General features: G+C 42.0%; 1 protein-coding gene across 1 annotated transcript in view; it reads right to left on the bottom strand.

The window, feature by feature from the left end:
* Positions 1-18794, bottom strand: part of CYFIP1 (cytoplasmic FMR1 interacting protein 1) — a 118680-nt gene that overhangs the window by 53140 nt on the left and 46746 nt on the right. Inside the window, exons 7-15 of the mRNA XM_025852106.2 lie at positions 18182-18278; positions 17953-18081; positions 16550-16654; positions 14005-14096; positions 12194-12311; positions 8380-8502; positions 7465-7590; positions 1512-1678; positions 107-254 (exon numbers count right to left, since the gene is read on the bottom strand). Of these exons, the coding sequence (XP_025707891.1) occupies positions 107-254; positions 1512-1678; positions 7465-7590; positions 8380-8502; positions 12194-12311; positions 14005-14096; positions 16550-16654; positions 17953-18081; positions 18182-18278 (1105 nt within the window). The remainder of the gene's footprint in view (positions 1-106; positions 255-1511; positions 1679-7464; positions 7591-8379; positions 8503-12193; positions 12312-14004; positions 14097-16549; positions 16655-17952; positions 18082-18181; positions 18279-18794) is intronic.

The following is an 18794-nucleotide window of genomic DNA, read 5'->3' as shown; positions in this document are numbered from 1 at the left end:
GACAGTGGTTATGTCATTTTACTCCTGGCCTTGCTTACCAACCCTCAGCTCAGGGTTAGCCCACTCAGGGGAACAGGTGGAGCAGGGGAGCAGGGAGGATGAGAACCTGAGTGCTGGAGGGTCCTACAGCGCGCCGGGGTACTTTGATGTCAAAGCCGCTCTTGGGGTCCTTCTCGCCCCGCAGGGCTGGGTCATTGAAGGGCTCATGCCCAGTCTCCCAGTCGCACACTGTCTTCCTGATGGCCTGCAGGACACTAAACAGCCCCACCAAGTCATCAGTGAGGCAGAGAGTCCTGAAACCCTCAGGACTTTTTAAAATCACAGCATCACCTCACCTAACACATAGCTTTCAGGACAGCCAACTCTCACACGTGATTTCCTTTGGGGGCAGTGGGGGACGTCGTAACGGACCAGTTCAAAGCGAAATTTTGAATAGATCATTTTCTGGGGGACATTACTAGCTCCAAAAGATCTGACTTAGCTGCAGTTTACATCAGTTAACCTGGAAGTGATGTTTTATCTCCTGAATACTGAGTCATGCAAAAAGCGGAAGGGGACAGACCACAAATATCCACCCAGGGAGCTGAAACTCAACCTCCCTTGGCTGATTCCCTGATTTCTAACAGGAACATGTCACCAACACAACTGTAGGGACTGGGTCTGCGTCTCACACACATTTGGAACATGTTCCCATCCCCAACAGGGCTCCACCATATGGAGATCCCCCTCCCCCACCACAGGCACCACACTTGGTAGATGTAACCATGTGCCTATCCTATCGCCTCGTGGGGAAAGTTCTGGCTAAAACCTGAGTTACTCTTAGACTATACTTCACATTGCCCATGTGGTGAGCCTCCCATTATGGCAAACATGAGCAAAATGGGAAGACTCACAGTATCAAATTTTATTAATGCTAAAAGTCATACCAAGCCAGGTGTCAAACACATCAATTTATAATTTTATAAGCAAAAAAATGAAATCAATATACTTGTGAGCCCAAGTAAACTTCATTTTACATAGATGTCTCTGAAAGACAACTTTAAAAGGCTAAATATTTAGAGAAAACTAGCTCCAGATTGCTATTGGATCTCCAATATCTGTGTTAGTCTCTGACCAATTTGTATGACAGGCCAAAAGGAACAGAAGCAAAAATACTGAAGATGACACACTTTGAGATGGGAAATGTGATGCTGGGCTTCCTGTCCCCAAAGCCTGGTGATCAGAATCATCAAACAGATTTTGAGACACTCTCCTGCCCCAACATAAACACACCCTATCCCTGCGTCCCCACTGCTCAGACATTCTGTAGTCGATTTATTATACATTGCTCAGGTGAATAATTGGACCCATTGCATTACATTTACAGGAAATTCACCAGAAGGGCATCTGGAGGTTGAAGATAAATGCACTGAGCATCTTTATGAAAATCTAACTATACAGTTGTTCAAACCTAAGCTGATTCTACAACTTTGGACTCTGAGCTCACAGGTAGGTATTACACTGAGGCTGACCTCTGGATGACGTTCTTCTTCTTCTTGATAGCCTGCCTGAGTGGTTCCCGGAGAGTAACCTGGGAAAAGTCCTGCAGTGCAGCATAGACGGTGTGCCGGATGGCATGGTTGAACACACTCTCCATCCTGCCCATCAGCACCTGCAGACCTTTGATCATGGCGATCACCTGCAGGGGGACACATGACTTACAGTGTGGTGGACAGTGACAGGAGATGGCTCCTTCTTAAGTGACACCAAGTTCCACCTGGAAGCTGCCTCTTCCTGGTGCACAGCACCTCTCCCTGGCCTCCCATGTTTCTGCTCTGAAGCTGCGGCCCTGTAGTTCTTCCCAAGAGCAGTGAACTCAGCTCTAATTCAGCAGCTGTCCCTGTGCCTGGGTCTGACTCCACTGGACCATGAGCGCCTTGAGGACAGGGATGGATTTGCTTGGCTTGGCAAGGAGCTAACGGGCGTTTGGTAACTCACTCAGAACACTCCCAAATGTGTAAGGGCATACACCTGTGAAGGACTTTAAAGGGTAAAGAATAAAACAGATTCATGAAAGCAAATATGTTATTAGCTGGAAAAGAAAAAAGAAGTTATAGCCCAAATCCCATCTGTTAAACAGTAATAGCATGCTGAATTAATATGCATGAGAAGGCCTGGAAGGAAATACACTAAAATGCTTAAAGGTCATGTCTGTGACAGCATCACAGACACTATAATGTCCTCAAGGCACACTCATGTGTTCTATTTGTCTGCTTTAGGGATTTGTTGGATGGTTCTCTAATGAGGGGAAGAAAAGGAAATTTCTATGAAAAAAAAAAAGCAAATGCCCCAATTCAAATTCAAATTGAACAGAATTCAAATTCAAATCAACCTGAATGAAAATGAAAATACTATATATTCAAATGTATGGGATGTAGGAAAAGTTATGCTAAAAAGTAAATTGGAGCTTTAGAGGCATACATTAGGAAACAAAAAGTCTGACAAATAATAATCTAACATTCATCATAAGTCTGTAAAAAGAATAGGAAAATACACACCCCCCCAAACTAGAGGGAAATAAATACTGACAAGTAAAAATTAACAAAACAGAAAACAAGCAAATCATAGAAGGTGATCAACAAAGATAAAGCTGTTTAAAAAAATAAGTAAATAAATAATAGAATTGACAACTTTCCCACAGGACTAATCAAGAAAAACACAGACAAGGCACGAACTGCGAGCATTAAGAATGAAAAGGGGGGGGGCATTATCACACAGTTTACAGATATTAAGAGATTACGTGACTATATCAGCATAGGATAAACATACAGATCAATGGAATAGAAACAGAGTTCAGAAATAAATCTTCACATTTACAGTCAATTGATTTTCAACAAGTGTGTGAAAACAATTCAACAGGGAAATATTATCCTTTCAACAAACAGTATCCACATGCAAAACAATGAAATTGGTCTCCTGTGCAGGAAAGGGTTAACTGGTGATGCCGGGGATGATCAAACCCTCCATATTCCCAGGAAAGGCCTGTTTTCAGGGCTGGCCTGTGGCCAACTCCTAGGAACTGAGCCTTGAGCCCTGGGAATATTCTGCCTCAAAAGAATGTGTACACCCAAGGCTCTGGGCCACTGCAGTACCAGCGTGACTAGGGGGTTTATGCCAACAATGTCATTGATGGTGAACACCTATGTTTGTACTGGGAGTCTGGAGTCAGAGTAGCCAAGGTCAATCACGAAGGTGTGTTGCATGCCGACACTACTGACCCCCCAAAAAAACCTGGACGCTAAGATCTTGCGTAAGCTTCCCTAGTTGGCAACACTTTCCACATGTTGTCACCCATCTCTGCCGGGAAAATTAAGCACATCCCGCACAAGTGCACTAGTAGGGGATACCCAGAAATTTGTACCTGGTTTCTCCTGGACTTCACCCATGTGCCTTTGGCTGATTTAAATCTGTCTCCTCTCACTGTAAATAAATGATAACCTTGAGTAGAACAGCTACTCAGCCCCGTGAGTCCTTCTAGCAAATCAAGCCCTCAGGAATCTCTAACATAGCCCCCACCTCACACCATACTAAAAAACTAACTCAGAATGTATCACACATTTAAATTTAAGAGGCAAAACTATAGAATTCTTAGAAGAAAACATAAGAGTAAATCTTCATGACTTGGGTTGGGAAATGGTTTCTTAGATATAATATGAAAAGCACAAGCAGCCAAAGAAAAAAAATAGGTAAACTGAACTTTATAAAAGTTAAAAGACTTTATGCTTCAAACGACCCCTTAAGAAAGTAAAAAGACAATCACAGAATGGAAGAATATAAGTCATATGTCTGGTAAGGAACTCTTATCTAGAATATATAAAGAACTCAATAAGATAAATAATCCAATTAAAAAATGGACAAAGGATCTGAATAAACATTTCTCCAAAGAAGATATATAAATTGCCAAGAAGCACATGAAAATATGCAGTATCATTAGTTAGGAAAATGCAAATCAAAATCATAATGAGATACATTTCACATGTAGTAGGATGGCTAGAATCAAAAAGAGAAAATAACAAGTGTTGACAAGGATTCAGAGAAAGTAGAAGCCTCATACACTGTTGGTAGGAATGTAAAATAGCGCTGCCACTTGGGAAAGCCCATATGGTAGTTACTCAAAATGTTAAATAGCATTACCATATGACCCAGCAATTCTACTACTAGATATATCCTGAAAAGAAATGAAAACATGCATCCATACAAAAACTAGTACACAAAAGTTAATAGCAGCATTATTTGTAATAGTGAAAAAGTAAAAACAACCAAACTAAAAAATCGGCTAAAAAATAAATAAAATGTGATATATCCATACAATGGGATGGGATTCAGCAATGGAAAGAATAAAATACTGATACATGTGTGAACCTTGAAAACATGATGTTCAGTAAAAGAAGCCAATTACAATCAGCCACATATTGTATGATTTCATTTATATGAGGTGTTCAGAATAAGCAAATCTACAGAGTCACAAAGCAGATCGGTGGCTGCCTAGGGCTGAAGGGAGGGGAGAATTGGGGGTGACTGCTAATGGGTCTGAAGTTTCTTTTTGACATAACAAAAATGTCTTAAATTTGATTGTGATTGTACAACTCTGTGAATATATATATATATATATATATATATATACACACATATATATATAAAAGCACTGAATTTTTATACTTCAAACAGGTGAATTATATACTGTGTAGAAAAAAAAAACTATTACCAAAATAAGATGAGAATTTATTATGAAAAACCTTATGACAAATATTAGAAAATTTTAAAAGCTTTGAAAATTCCCTGAAAATATAACTTACCATTCCTGAAAATACAACTTAACAAAACTGATACAAATAGAAATAGAAAATGTACATGGTAAAGAAACTGAATGTTTCAAAAACCATCCCACAAAAGGAAAACTTTACCCGTAAATGCTAGCAAACATTGAAAGAAGTAACATGAACCTTACACAAACCACTCCAGACAATACAAAAAAGAAGGGAGCCCCCAGAGTTGTTTTATGAAGCCGGCATCCAGAAAACTAGAATGGAAGGTTATAAAAAAGTAATGTTACTCACTACACAGGTATGGGCTGTGTGCAGTGACTTCCTTCTCTAAAGTATACTATGAAAAGGATAAAGCAGGGGTGAGGGGAAGGTGTAGGGTAACTTCCTAATGGAGAAATCTGACGATACTTCCTTGGCCAGGGGAGCAAGGTCAACACCAACCGTGATGAGTTTGTTGACAGTATGTACCCTTGACGTGATGTGATGGAAATGATGCTTCACCTCTGTGGTCCTCGTTCCCCAAACCTATGTAACTCCAGTCTAATTATGAAAAAAGTCACATAAATACCAACTGAGAAACATTCTACAAAATACCTGACCAGTGCTCCTGAAAACTGTCAAGGTCATCCAACACAAGGGAAGTCTGAAAAACTCACAACCCAGAGGAGCCTAAGGAGGTATGATGACTTAATGTAATGTGGGATCTTTGATCAGAACGAAGACATAATGGAAAGACTGACGAAATCTGAATAAAATATGGACTTTAGTTAATAAAATGTACCAATATTGGTTTATTAATTATAACAATACTAATGTGAAATGTTAACAATAAAGAAAAATGGGTGTGGGGTAGATAGGAACTCACTGTATCATCTTTGCAATTTTTTGTCAACCTAAAAATATTTTATAATACAAGGTTTATTTAAAAAAGTGATAGCAAAGACACTCTCACTCATCAAGTTTGATATAAAAATCCTAAGCAAAATACTAGCAAACTATATCCAACATTACATAAAGAGGATAATGTCATGACTGAGTTGAGTTTATACCAGGAATGCAAGGCTACCTTAACATCAAACTTGATTCAAAAAAAAAAAAAAAAAAAGTGGAAAAAAAACCCTCACAATCAATGTAAATTCACCACATTAATGGAATAAAAGAGAAAAGTCACAGAAGTACCTCAGTGGATACAAAGTATTTAACAGAATTAATATCAACTCATAATAAAATCTCTTAGCAAACCAGAATGGAAGGCAAGTTCCTTACTGATGAAGGTTAGCTACAAGAAACCTACAGCAGGGGTGCCTGGGTGGCTCAGTTGGTGAGTGTCTGCCTTCGGCTCTGGTCATGGTCCCAGGGTCCTGGGAGAGAGTCCCGAGTTGGGCTCCCTGCTCAGCGGGGAGTCGGCTTCTCCCTCTCCCTCTCCTGCCCCTCCCCCTGCTTGTGCTCTGTCTCTCTAATAAATAAATAAAATTAGAAAAAAGAAAACCTACAGCAAACACATTATATGGTGAAATGTTGAAAGCTTTCCCTTTGAGATGAGGAATGAGACAAGGATGCCTGGTGCCTCATTTAACAAGTAGGGGTTCCATCCGTTGTGATTAAAAAAATAAATAAAAATGTAAAGTTGGGATAAATAAAACTGCCATCATTTTCAGATAATGATTATATTGGCAGAAAATCCAATGGATAATTTGTTACAATTAACAAATGAGTTTAGACAGGTTGGCAGATACAAGAAAAAATACAAAAAATAATTTTAATTCTAAGTATCAATGACAAACATTTAGAAAAAATTTAAAACCTATCATCTAATATCAAATACCTAGAAATAAAGCTAACACAAGATGTGTAAGAGTTTTACAGATTATAAAAGAGAAATTAGAGAGAATCTAAATAAATGGAGGGATAGACCATGTTCATAAAAGTTTTAATATTTTATATTTATCAATTCTCCCTAAAATGACCTATAGGTTTATTCATATCCCCATAAAAAATTTCAACAGATTTCACTGTGAGATATGAAAAAAATGATTCTAAAATTTATATGAAAATACAAATGGCAAGAATAACCAAGGAACTCTTAAAGAAAGAGAAGCTTGCTTTACCAGACACAGAACCAGCTACAGTAAATAAGACAGAGGGGCATGAGGGGCGCCTGGGTGGCTCAGATGGTTCAGTGTCTGCCTTCGGCTCAGGTCATGATCCCAGCATCCTGGGATCGAGCCCCACATCAAGCCCTGCATCGGGATGCCTGCTCTGTGGGGAGCCTTCTTCTCCCCCTCCCCCTGCTTCTCCCCCTGCTCATGTTCTCTCTCTCTGTATCTCTGTGTCTCGAATGAATAAATAAAACAATCTTTAAAAAAAAAAAAGAAAAGACAGAGGGACATGAGAACAAGGACAGACCAACTGACCAATGGATTAGAACAGGGAGAAAAACACGCTCATACATGAATGGTCACCTGATCCATAACAAAAGTGAGATAGAGCAGTGGAGGCAGAAGTGTTTTAAAAACTAACTTCAGGGGCCACGTGGCTGGCTTAGTTAGAAGCGACAACATGAAACTGTGCATTGAATTTTACTCAAGTTTTTGCCTTTGCTTTGAATGGGAAGACAGTCTGAGGCCAGAGCTGTGGAGGAAAAGAAAGCAAACCGCACCTCCACCAGGGCGAACTTCTCCTCACTGGTGTAGTTGTAGCGGGTGGCACGCTCATACTCCTCGGCATTATCTGGGCAGTCCTTGTTGGAGTACTTGTCCGTTGGGTGCACAAGTTTCCATGAATACTGGTGTGGTCAGAAAGGGGGAGACATCCACACTGAATGCAAAATGCTTACATTCTGGTCATACTGACATGACTATCGCGGAAGTGACCACAGGTCAGCCTTCTAATACTAGCTATATCTGAAAATCACACACATGCATGCATGCTCACACACCAAGTCCATCCCCATAAAACTGCAGGACATTCTAGCCATGTGACTTCAGGTTTAAGAAATATATAAGGTAAAATGTCCTGGATCTTCTGTATTAAATATCTTAAGACTAGGTATTTACTTCACTAAAAAAAAAAAAAAAAAAAAAAAAAAAAAATCAGCCTTTCAAATGATCACGTAACTCATCCAACTTAATAATTTTTATCTGGTCAAAATAAGCAACAAAAGAAAAAATCTTCTATGACTTACAGGTATCCAAATCTTCATACGGCATCAGAAACTATTTTATTAATGCTAAACAAAAGAAACCAACAGCTGGAACTCCACAGAGAAAATTTTTTAAAAATGAGAATTAAAAATCATCATAAAGGTATATATGTTTTAAAAGATGAGGCCCTTTTTATTTGTAACACACATAAATGAAATGTACTTTGAGCCATCTAAGAAACATTTATAGTGATATAGATTTTTATTTCTAGGATCAACGATAAAAAGCCAATTTGTTCTTGATCCAAAGACCAAAGTTAATGCAGAAAAAATATCATTTAGTCAATTTCTTGGGTGATTTTGGGAAGAAAAGCACTTCTAACCAACCAGGGGTAGACGATTTGCAGACAAAAGCAAGTACAGAGTGCCTACCACTTCCATCACATGAGCACTCCACTGTGACAGCAGCTGCAGACCCTGCAGGGCCAGGTCAAACAGCTTCCGGTACTCAGCATCTGTCTTCTGAGCCTCCTGGCGGCCTGATCCTGTGACAACCTAGAGCACCACAGGAACAGCAAGAAGTCACCCCATATCTAGAAAAACCAGTTAGGCATTTCCCCAGGACCTAGCAAATCCACTAGGAATCTACAGGAAAGGTGCATTTGCAAAATGATGAAATGATGGGGGCACAGGAGCCTTTACCAGCAGAGCCCTGACAGTGGACATTCTGCAGCTCTCAAAGAAGAGAACACCTCTGCAGACGGTGCTGGAGGCATCTCTAGGACATGGTGTTAACAGAACCATGTGCACAGTTAGGCTTCTACTTAGCTAATAAAGGAAAACATGCACAACATGTGCATCTGCTTATATCAAAAAATGAAAACTTATATTTGAGAATGGTTACCTAAAGGGCAGGAAGGCGTAGGGTGGGGAGGAAGGCAGACTTCTCTGAATATACCTCCTTTTGTACATCTGACTTTGGAACCACATAAACATGTAATGGAAATATGACAGAAAATTAAATTACGGGACACAAGCAATCCCTAAAACTCAAAAGCAAAATGAAAGCATGAATTAAAGTGTGTACAGAACTGGGTTCATGACCGCACAGAGGAACAATGTAGTGCAGGTACCTGACAAGCTTTTTTGATTACAGTGTAAGTGCCTGGCATTAAGCTTTTGATTGCCACTGGATGCCAAATGGAGGCATCCATTTCAAGGACATCCACCTAAAATGAACACAGTACCAGCTATACAAGTAGATAAAGAGCCAGGCAGCTCCATCTATGAAGCTCCCCTCTTAGAAAGCTCTGGGTGACCTAGTAACCTATCACTCGAGTGACCCCACTTTAGTGCCCTAATTCCTGCTCTTATATTTGAAATTTGCCAATAAAGAGTAAACCCATGAAATCCTAGGTACCCCACCCTGGGCCCCAATAAAAGCAGAGTCTCAGATCCACTCTCCTTCTCTACCTGTCACTTCACTTTGTAGCTCCAGGCATGCCATGTGCCTTCCAGAATGTGTAAGTAATAATCCTTCTTTTTCTCAAAATTCCCTGATGGTTATTACTGAGGTACATTTTGCAAGCATAATAAGAACCACAAGGACCTGTGCAGCCACAATATTGGCTTCACTTAGGGAAATGTCTATGGGGCTGCCAAAGATAGGGGAGTCCTTTAGGCATCACTATTACTATAGGCTGAGACCAACACAAAACAAAGCACTTCAAGTGACTCTGAAAAACAATGATTTAAAGGAAGGAAAGAGGGAAGGGAAGGGGAAGGGGAAAAGGAAAAGGGAAGAGAAGGGTGGGGAGGGGGGAAAGAAAGACAAAGCAAGCCCAATGATTTGATCTCTATCCCTGGAGGGAGAAAATTTAAGGGCAAAATGAACTTAAAAAATAAATCTTAAAACAACTTTTAGTAATTATATTGTCATTATAATACTGTAATGTTATATATTACAATATATAATTATATTGTTTCTAATAATTATATTGTTAGCAGTGTTGGTATTGCTATTTTAAGACTGCTAAGTGTATACTAAGACATCAAGTCAAAATATGCTGTAGTCATTAAGAATCAGGATTCTCGGGGCGCCTGGGTGGCTCAGTTGGTTAAGCGACTGCCTTCGGCTCAGGTCATGATCCTGGAGTCCCGGGATCGAGTCCCGCATCGGGCTCCCTGCTGAGCAGGGAGTCTGCTTCTCCCTCTGACCCTCTTCCCTCTCGTGCTCTCTATCTCTCATTCTCTCTCTCTCAAGTAAATAAATAAAATCTTAAAAAAAAAAAAAAAGAATCAGGATTCTCAGCACAAAAGGCGGAAAAAGATGGAAACGGAAGTAGATGAACTTCAAAAGAGGACTCCCAAAAAGCTTGCCGCCTTAGATGATGCTAGAGGATCAATTATTTGAAAAATTGATATGCATAGAAACAGAATCCAGGGCGCCTGGGTGGCTCAGATGGTTAAGCGTCTGCCTTCGGCTCAGTTCATGATCCCAGGGTCCTGGGATCGAGTCCCACATTGGGCTCCCTGCTCCTTGGGAGCCTGCTTCTCCCTCTGCTTCTCTCTCTCTCTCTGTCTCTCATGAATAAATAAATAAAATCTTTAAAAAAAAAAAAAAGAAACAGAATCCAGCTCTGACCTGTCTGTCCTGAAGGAATCATACTGCAGGGCAAGGCTCAGCTGTTAGGAGTTGAGAAGGAGTGAAAGGACTAGAAGACCATCATGTCACAGCCCTAATGAATTCATACATCTGGCAGTGGACAATGGCTGTCTACACTCCGGAGAGAGACGGCCAGACACTAGCATTCTGCAGCATGGCCAGTGAAGCGCCAGCTGTACTGAGAGGATGGAAGCAGAGTTTGATCAGGCCTCCAGATCTAATCACCCACGTAGAGGAAGCACAGGGGACAGAGGTCACACCATACAACCCCATAGGGAGCAAGAGAGATGGAGAAGGCACACATCTTCAAAGAGATATACCAACCAACTACAGTGTATAAAACTCATTTGGATCCTGAGGCAAATCAATTTGGAAAAAGAAAACCATCTTTGAGTCAACAGAGAAAACTGAACAATGACTCTGACATTAAGGAATACTTGATTTTTTTTTTAGGTGTGATAATGATGGTATTACAGTCATGTTTAAAAAGAGCCCTTATCTCTATAAGACACATGGGAAACCCAAAGGAGAGGGTGGTTGGAACCTCTGATCTATATAGAGATCAGAAGCACATGGGTACGGAGTTGCTTTTGGGGGTAATGGAAATGTTCCAATAATGGACTGTGGTGGTAGTTACAGAATTCAGTGAATAAACAAAAACCTTTAAATTGTACATTTTAAATGGGTGAATTGTATGGTACATGGATTAAATCTCCATAAACCGGTTTAAAACTAAACTGAGCAGAGCATTCAAAGATAGATCTCTTTTTTCTTATTAAAAGGTCCTACAGCAGACAGCAAAGGGAAAACAGACAGGAGCCACACATGCTATCAGGTACGCCTATTTTAAGGGTAGAAATAACTCTACATGTCATCTGAGAGCTTCCCAGAAATTCGGTTTACAGCTCTATCAGCCCCTGCCTCCATCTCTACCCTGTGGGCTGTGCCGGCAGCTGGGGAGACACTGAGACAGCACCTCCTCCTGGGGGAGCTGGCCATCAGGGGTCTGCTTGGAGCTAGCACGTGCTCTGAGCCATCTGGGCTGTCTTCCAGTCATCCTGGTTACACGATGGCTAGTGTTGCTGGGTGGAGGACAGGGGCCAACACACAGAGTTGTTCCCTCCAAATGTTAATGATCCTCCTGAGAACCCCGAGGGACCAGAATCTCAAAGACCAGACCTGTGTATGTGGTCTCAAGTCCACAGGTCCCTCTAAGACTATGTGCAGCACGCATAACACGGACCATCGCTACATCCCTGACCTCGCTGCCCTGCCTGCTCACATGTGAGACACGACATTCCCACTGCTCTCTGCACTCAGACCTCCCCACTCCTGTGCACCCCACACACTGGCGGGCTGGCTGGAGCTGTGCTTGGCAGGTGGGGAGAGTGTGACCAGCCCGAACAAGGACACAGAAAACCCGGCTGCCAAGCGGGAACACAGCTGAGGGACAGTGCTTCCTCCCACCCCTAACTCCGGGCCCTCCTCTGGGCACCTAGGACGTGTCCTCCCATCCAGCTGAAGGTTCCCGCACACCTGGCCTGAGGTACCAGCACAGGCGGGCACCGAAGGCCCACTTACCTCGCTGTTGCTGTAGCGCGCCAGCTCTGAGATGAAGCGCATATGGTCCTCCCGGATCTGGATCATCTGCTCACAGATGTTATACTGCGGGCTGCTGCTGGACGACGTGCACGTCCATCTGGCAGGGAAGGGGAAATGCGTGTGACCTGAAGAGGTGCCCGCAGAAGACTTCCGCTTCACCACGGGGGGCGGCCGGGGACACGCACAGCAGGCACACAGGACGACCCACTGGTCCTGCATGCTGGCCAGCACAGAAAGGCTTGGAGAGAACATGAATTCTCAGCAAAGAAACAGCCGGGCCAGCCCCAACCCTCTGTGCCACGGTCACCGTCCTACCTTCTCATATCTGTTTTAGAAAAGCAATTGTAATTTCTCCTTCATCAGCCAACTACTCTCAAAACAGCTGAGAGCTGTTGCTGGATTTAGGGTACTGCATCACCCTTGCAAGGGCCCCTTAACACACATCTTTATCACTCACATATGAAAATATAAGCTACAGTAGGAAACAAGTCCGCCAAAGACTCAGAAACAAAAGTTATCCTTACTGGGAATTGAAAACAGACATTACTTGGAAGTTAGAGAGTGCTGCCATAACTACTTATGTGCACAACATACCATTTCAGCAGCAAACAGATAGTCAATTTAGTGGAAAAAAAGTTTATTAACAAAGCGGCTGGAGCTCTCGGGCAGAAAGCATGGGCTTTGGGGCTCCAACCACTGCTCCCTCACACGCAACACATAACTGGATGGCACATCAAATTTAATGGCAGATTTATTAAGAAATAAGCTATAGCACAGAGGTCAGCAAACTACAGCACAGGCCAAATACAACCTGTGTTTGTATGGCCCTAGAGTCATACAAAATGGTACTTACATTTTCATGGTTTAAAAAACAAAACCACAACAACAGCAAAGAAGAATATATGACAGATACCACATGTGGCCTGCAAAGGCTTAAAGTGTTTATAATTCAGCCTTTATTAAAAAAAAAAAAAAAGGATTGCCGACATCTGAGTATGCAGACTGCAATGTAATTGCATTTTTCAAAATCATGGCTGAATTGCAACTGTAGGTTGGCTAGGTACACATGTTTGGCAAGGGTCAACAAAAGCATCCTGCAAGACTCAACTGGCTATGTGGACTGTACAAAAAAAGTATGGTATGTTTTTCATCATCTGTAATTGTGAGCTACGGATCCTTTATGCCAATGACTGGCCAACTCTCTCTCTACAGGGGCCAGAAAGTAAATGCTTCAGAATATGGGGACTATACTGTCTCTGTCACATAGCCATTGTCGTCATTGTAGTCTTCTTTCTTTAAAAAAGAAAAAAAAAAGCCTTTAAAAACATAAAAGCCATTCAAAGCAACTGAGATCTTACAAAAAAACAGCCCTGGGCTAGATTTGGCCCTTAGGTGATAGTTTTAATAATCTCTGTGATATAAATGCAAACATCCCCCTGCCCAGCAGGGCTGATTGTTAAGCATTTACCAGCACACCACTTGTTTAAGCTCATCCATTCTCACCCTATTCTATCCAACAGAACTCTCTGAGATGATGGAAAAGCTCTGTATCTGCGCTAACACAGTAGCCTCTACTGAACATCTGAAATATGGATGTTCTAACCAAGAAAACAGTTGTTTTTTTTTTTTAATGAATTTAAATGTAAGCAGTGACAAGGCCTACCATATGGGGCTTTTGGTTCCAGATGGTTAAAAATGTCAAAGGTGTTCTCTCTAGATAAATAAGTGTTATAAAACTACAACGAGAACATTGCAGAATGTTCCAACTGGACAGCTCACTCTCCTCCTACCGAGATTTATTTTCCTCATAGTGGGCGCTGGTCTTGATGTATCTTGCCAGTTCTATTTGCATGTCCCCGAACAGTGGAACCACCTGGAGCTGCTATATTCAAAGAACAAAAAAAAATAAGGTCATTATGTATGTTTAGTCACCAAATACAATCACAAGAATGAGTAATGCTGGTAATTACTATGGGCTAAAAACTAACTCTGTAAATCACTTACTAGAAAAAAAAATTGTAAGGAACTTACATATTCACTTTAAGAAGGACAAAATACAATTTAAGAACCAACATTCATAAAACCAATTCAAATATTAAAATTAACCTTCCTTGTTGCTAGATCCACAAAAAAAAATCAATTTGCATTTCTACATACTAGTAACAAACAGAAAATGAAAATCTAAAGAGAAACAATTTGGGGTATCTGGGTGGCTCAGTCAGTTAAGCGGCTGCCTTCGAGTCAGGTCATGATCCCAGAGACCCAAGATCAAGCCCAAAGTCAGGCTCCCTGCTCAGTGGGGAGTCTGCTTCTCCCTCTGCCCCTTCCCCCTGCTCCTTCTCTCTCGCTCACTCTTTCTCGCTCTCTCTCAAATAACTTGCCATAGCATCAAAAAAAAAAACCCTAAAGGATATAGCTAACAAAATATGATCAAGACCTCTAAACTGATCTATGAAATTGATGTATGGAATCCAAACAATATTCCAAGAAAAATGGTTTATGGGTAGTGTGTATATATGTGTGTGTATATGGAAATCAGCAAGCCAATTTATTTTGAACAGTAAAGGGGTGACACCCAAGACAATCTTGAAGAATGTAACTTGAAGCCTTCCTGATAAACAGACCTGTTCTATTGGAAAGCTACAGCAACTAACACAGTATGGCCCTGGAGAATGAATGGAGAGCAGTGGAGTAGGGACAGAGAACTTAAGATAGAGTCACAGTCGTACAGACACCTGCTTTATGACCCAGGCAACACTGCACAGTGATGGGAGAAAAGACGGCCTTTGCAATAAATGGACTAAGTCAACTGGATACCCATAATGGGGAAAAGAAAAAATCTAAAAATGTCAACCCCCCTTCCTCACATCATACATAGAGACCAAGCCAAGGAGGAGTATAGATCTAGACAGAAAAGGAAATGTTGCTGCTTCTGGAAGGTAAGAAGGAAATTCTCATAAGTCTGCCTTATACAAAGATTTCTAAAAGTGGATATTAAAGGGGTGTCTGGGTGGTTCAGTCAGTTAAATGTCTGACTTGATTTTGGCTTAGGTCATGATTTTAGGGTCCTGGGGTCAAGCCCCACCTGGGGCTCCCCACTCGGCAGGAAGTTTGCTTGTCTCCCTTTCTCTATGCTCCTCCTCCTGCTCTCATGTGCTCTCTCTAAAATAAATAAATCAATCTTTAAAAAAGTGGATATTAAAGATTGATATACTAGACTACAATAAAATTAAGAACTTTTGTTCACCTAATAACAAAGTGAAATGGAGAGCCACACAGGGCAGAACGCGTGTATTTTTTTTTTTTTTTAAGATTTTATTTACTTATTTGACAGAGACACAGTGAGAGAGGGAACACAAGCAGGGGGAGTGGGAGAGGGAGAAGCAGGCTTCCTGCTGAGCAGGGAGCCCAATGCGGGGCTCGATCCCAGGACCCTGGGATCATGACCTGAGCCGAAGGCAGACGCTTACCGACTGAGCCAGCCAGGCGCCCCAGAATGTATGTATTTTAGAACACATGTATCCAACAAAGAACACGTACCCAGAATACATAAAGAACTATAAATCAACAGGGGGGGGAAAGGCAAGAAGCTTGTAATGACACTTCACAAGAGAACACACAATAGACAGCGTGAAAAGTCATCAGGGAAATATCAACTAAAACAAAAGATAATGCCAGCCAAAAATGTCACAATGATGTACCACCCTTCAGGATGCTCTTCCCCCAGAAAGTGACAGTGCTAAGTGCTGGTGAGGATGTGGATGAGGATGTGGAACAATAGAAGGCTCACTCACAGCTGGTGGCTATGCAAATCAGCAGAGCCATGTGGGGAATCGTTAGGCTGTATCTAAATGTATATGCCTATGGCCCCTAATCCTAGCCCTGGATACACATATGTTCAACAGAAACATACACAGAAGTGCACTAAATCAAAGCAGCATTGTTCGTACCAGCCAAAACTCAGAAATGACCTCATGTTCATCACAAAAGAATGGATAAATATGTTGAGGTATAATCATAAAATGGACACCACAGTGAAAACCTAAGGACTATCTATAGCTGCGGATCTCACAGGGATGAATCTAACAAATGAGTGAAAACAGCCAGATGCAAGAGTACACACAGCCATGATTCCCTTTACAAAAGGTTCAAACCCAGGCAAAACTGATGCAGAACAGGAGGGAGAGTAGTTGCCTTTGCAGATGGAAGCCAGTGATGTCCCCCATCCCCACTGCCTATGCCCACATTTCCAGATGTGGGTCACAGAGGCTTACCTCCCAAAATTCAAACTGTATACACTTCATAAAAAGGCTTATCTAAAAAAGTGTAACTCACCTTGAAGTACTTATCGATTTTGGATAAATTTATTCTTTTCTTGGCATCAAGTTTATAAATGTTGCTGACACTCCCATCCATCAAGTATAGACCAAACCCCATGACCTGAAAATCACAAAATGGCACAAAAAACTCAGACCTGCAAGTTTAATTATCCATAAGCACTTATAATGCTACAGTTGAAAAATTTTAAATAGTTCACCCTTTTTTCAAAAAGCACTTTTAAAAGTTCCTTATAAGTAAATAGCTATCTCTTCATATGAAGTTGTTCTATGTGTGTCATTTCTTGTGGCTATTTTAATGTCCTCCCCAGGCACAAATACCACCTCCACCTCTCATCAAGCAAATGCGATACTAAATGTGGATTTCCATAAACATTCATGGCCAGAGGCTCCTGCTCAGAGGGCACAGACAGAATATCTCCACCGTCACAGAGTGCTCTACTAGACAGTATCATCCAGCACACTTCTCTCCTGCGGGAAGAGATCTTGAGGCTGGGCCCACTCTTACAGGGAAGGTTTTGGGCTGACAGGACACCTAGCACAAGGTCCTTCAGGGCTATCCTCCCCAAAGGTGGAAAGCAGAGCAAATGCAATGGCAGAACTGCCTTCTCCTCTTCCCAGTCAGAAATGTCACTGAAAACCTCCCCAGGGTGCCTGGGTGGCTCAGTTGGTTAAGCGACTGCCTTCGGCTCAGGTCATGACCCCGGAGTCCTGGGACTGAGTCCCACATCGAGGTCCTGGTTCAGTGGAGAGTCTGCTTCTCCCTCTGACCCTCCCCCCTGCTCGTGATCCTCTGGCTCTCCCTCTCTCTCACTCAAATAAACAGGTAAAATCTTCAAAAAAAAAAAAAAAAAAGAAAAGAAAGCCTCCCATATGGTGAACGGCCATGTTCTTGATCAAAAAAAGTCTATAATCATGGAGACACAGTATTCTTAATTCCTAGGAATCATATCCCTAACAAGTAGAACCTGATATAACCTCTGCTATAAGAAGCTAATGCTGAGAGAAGCCCTTGACCCCAGACCTCCTCAACTATGAGCACATTCTCCAGGGGGTGGCATATGATTGCAACTGGCACTGGGGTCAAGCCTGGGACACATTCATAGGAAGGTGTTGAGAGCCTGTCTGAGAGCCTGTAGTGCATGGGCACAAAGAGGATACTGTGTGTGTACACACACACATACATACACACACACACACACACACACACCACACACACGGCAAGCATGAGAATAAGAAAAGGTTGGCACAAAGAGGATACTGTGTGTACACACACACACACACACCACACACCACACACATGGCAAGCATGAGAATAAGAAAAGGTTGGCAAAAGGATCATAGTCAAAGCACAGCCTCTTCTCACCACGGTTATGTAAGCGGCCATGACCACACACGTACTTTGAGAAGCATGTGTTTCTCACTGGGTGTCAGGTACATCCTATTCTCATAGTAATCCACACACAGATTCACGATATCGGCGAGGAGCTCTTCATAGCCAGAAATCACTTCAAGCTGCTGCTGCAAAGACTGAAATACAGAGTGCGAGATCCATGCCACGAACTGTTCTTGGGGCCCCCGGCCCAGCAATGTGTCCCATCAGCCAGAGCAGCAAGAGTGTGAGCCTTACTTGCGTGATTTTGTTGTGGTTGGCCAGGAACATGGACAGATTCTGTGATTCCTGGATGGACTGTGGGTCTGCCATTTTCCGTAAAAACTGAGCAGCCCTTTGAAAGCAAAAAAAGAGTTAAACGACCAATATGCTCGGGCGCCTGGGTGGCTCAGTTGGTTAAGCAACTGCCTTCGGCTCAGGTCATGATCCTGGAGTCCCGGGATCAAGTCCCACATCGGGCTCCCTGCTCAGCAGGGAGTCCGCTTCTCCCTCTGACCCTCTTCCCTCTCGTGCTCTCTATCTCTCATTCTCTCTCTCTCAAATAAATAAAAATCTTAAAAATATATAAATAAATAAAAAATAAATAAAAAAACAACCAATATGCTCAATGATTAAAAAAAAAAAAAGAGCATAGAAAATCCAGATTACTTTATCTGACAACAGTTATCTGTAAAAATGTGAGTCTTAGAAGCTAGTTATAATTTCAGCCTCCTCAAACTTGTCTACCCTGGACTCCAGGTCACTCTTTTCCCAGCCTGGACAGCTCACCACCCCACTGTCCACAGCTGACAGATTTCCTCAGAGATATGGCAGTGCCAACCACAGGCCTTCCTGAAGGGTCCCTGCACGC

This window comes from Callorhinus ursinus, unplaced genomic scaffold (assembly GCF_003265705.2).
Source record: "Callorhinus ursinus isolate GAN/ISIS: 27379988/994484 unplaced genomic scaffold, GSC_fseal_2.0 scaffold78, whole genome shotgun sequence".
NCBI classification, from domain to species: domain Eukaryota; kingdom Metazoa; phylum Chordata; class Mammalia; order Carnivora; family Otariidae; genus Callorhinus; species Callorhinus ursinus.
The sequence above is the reverse complement of the archived record's forward strand: the minus strand, read 5'-3'. Positions and strand labels throughout refer to the sequence as shown.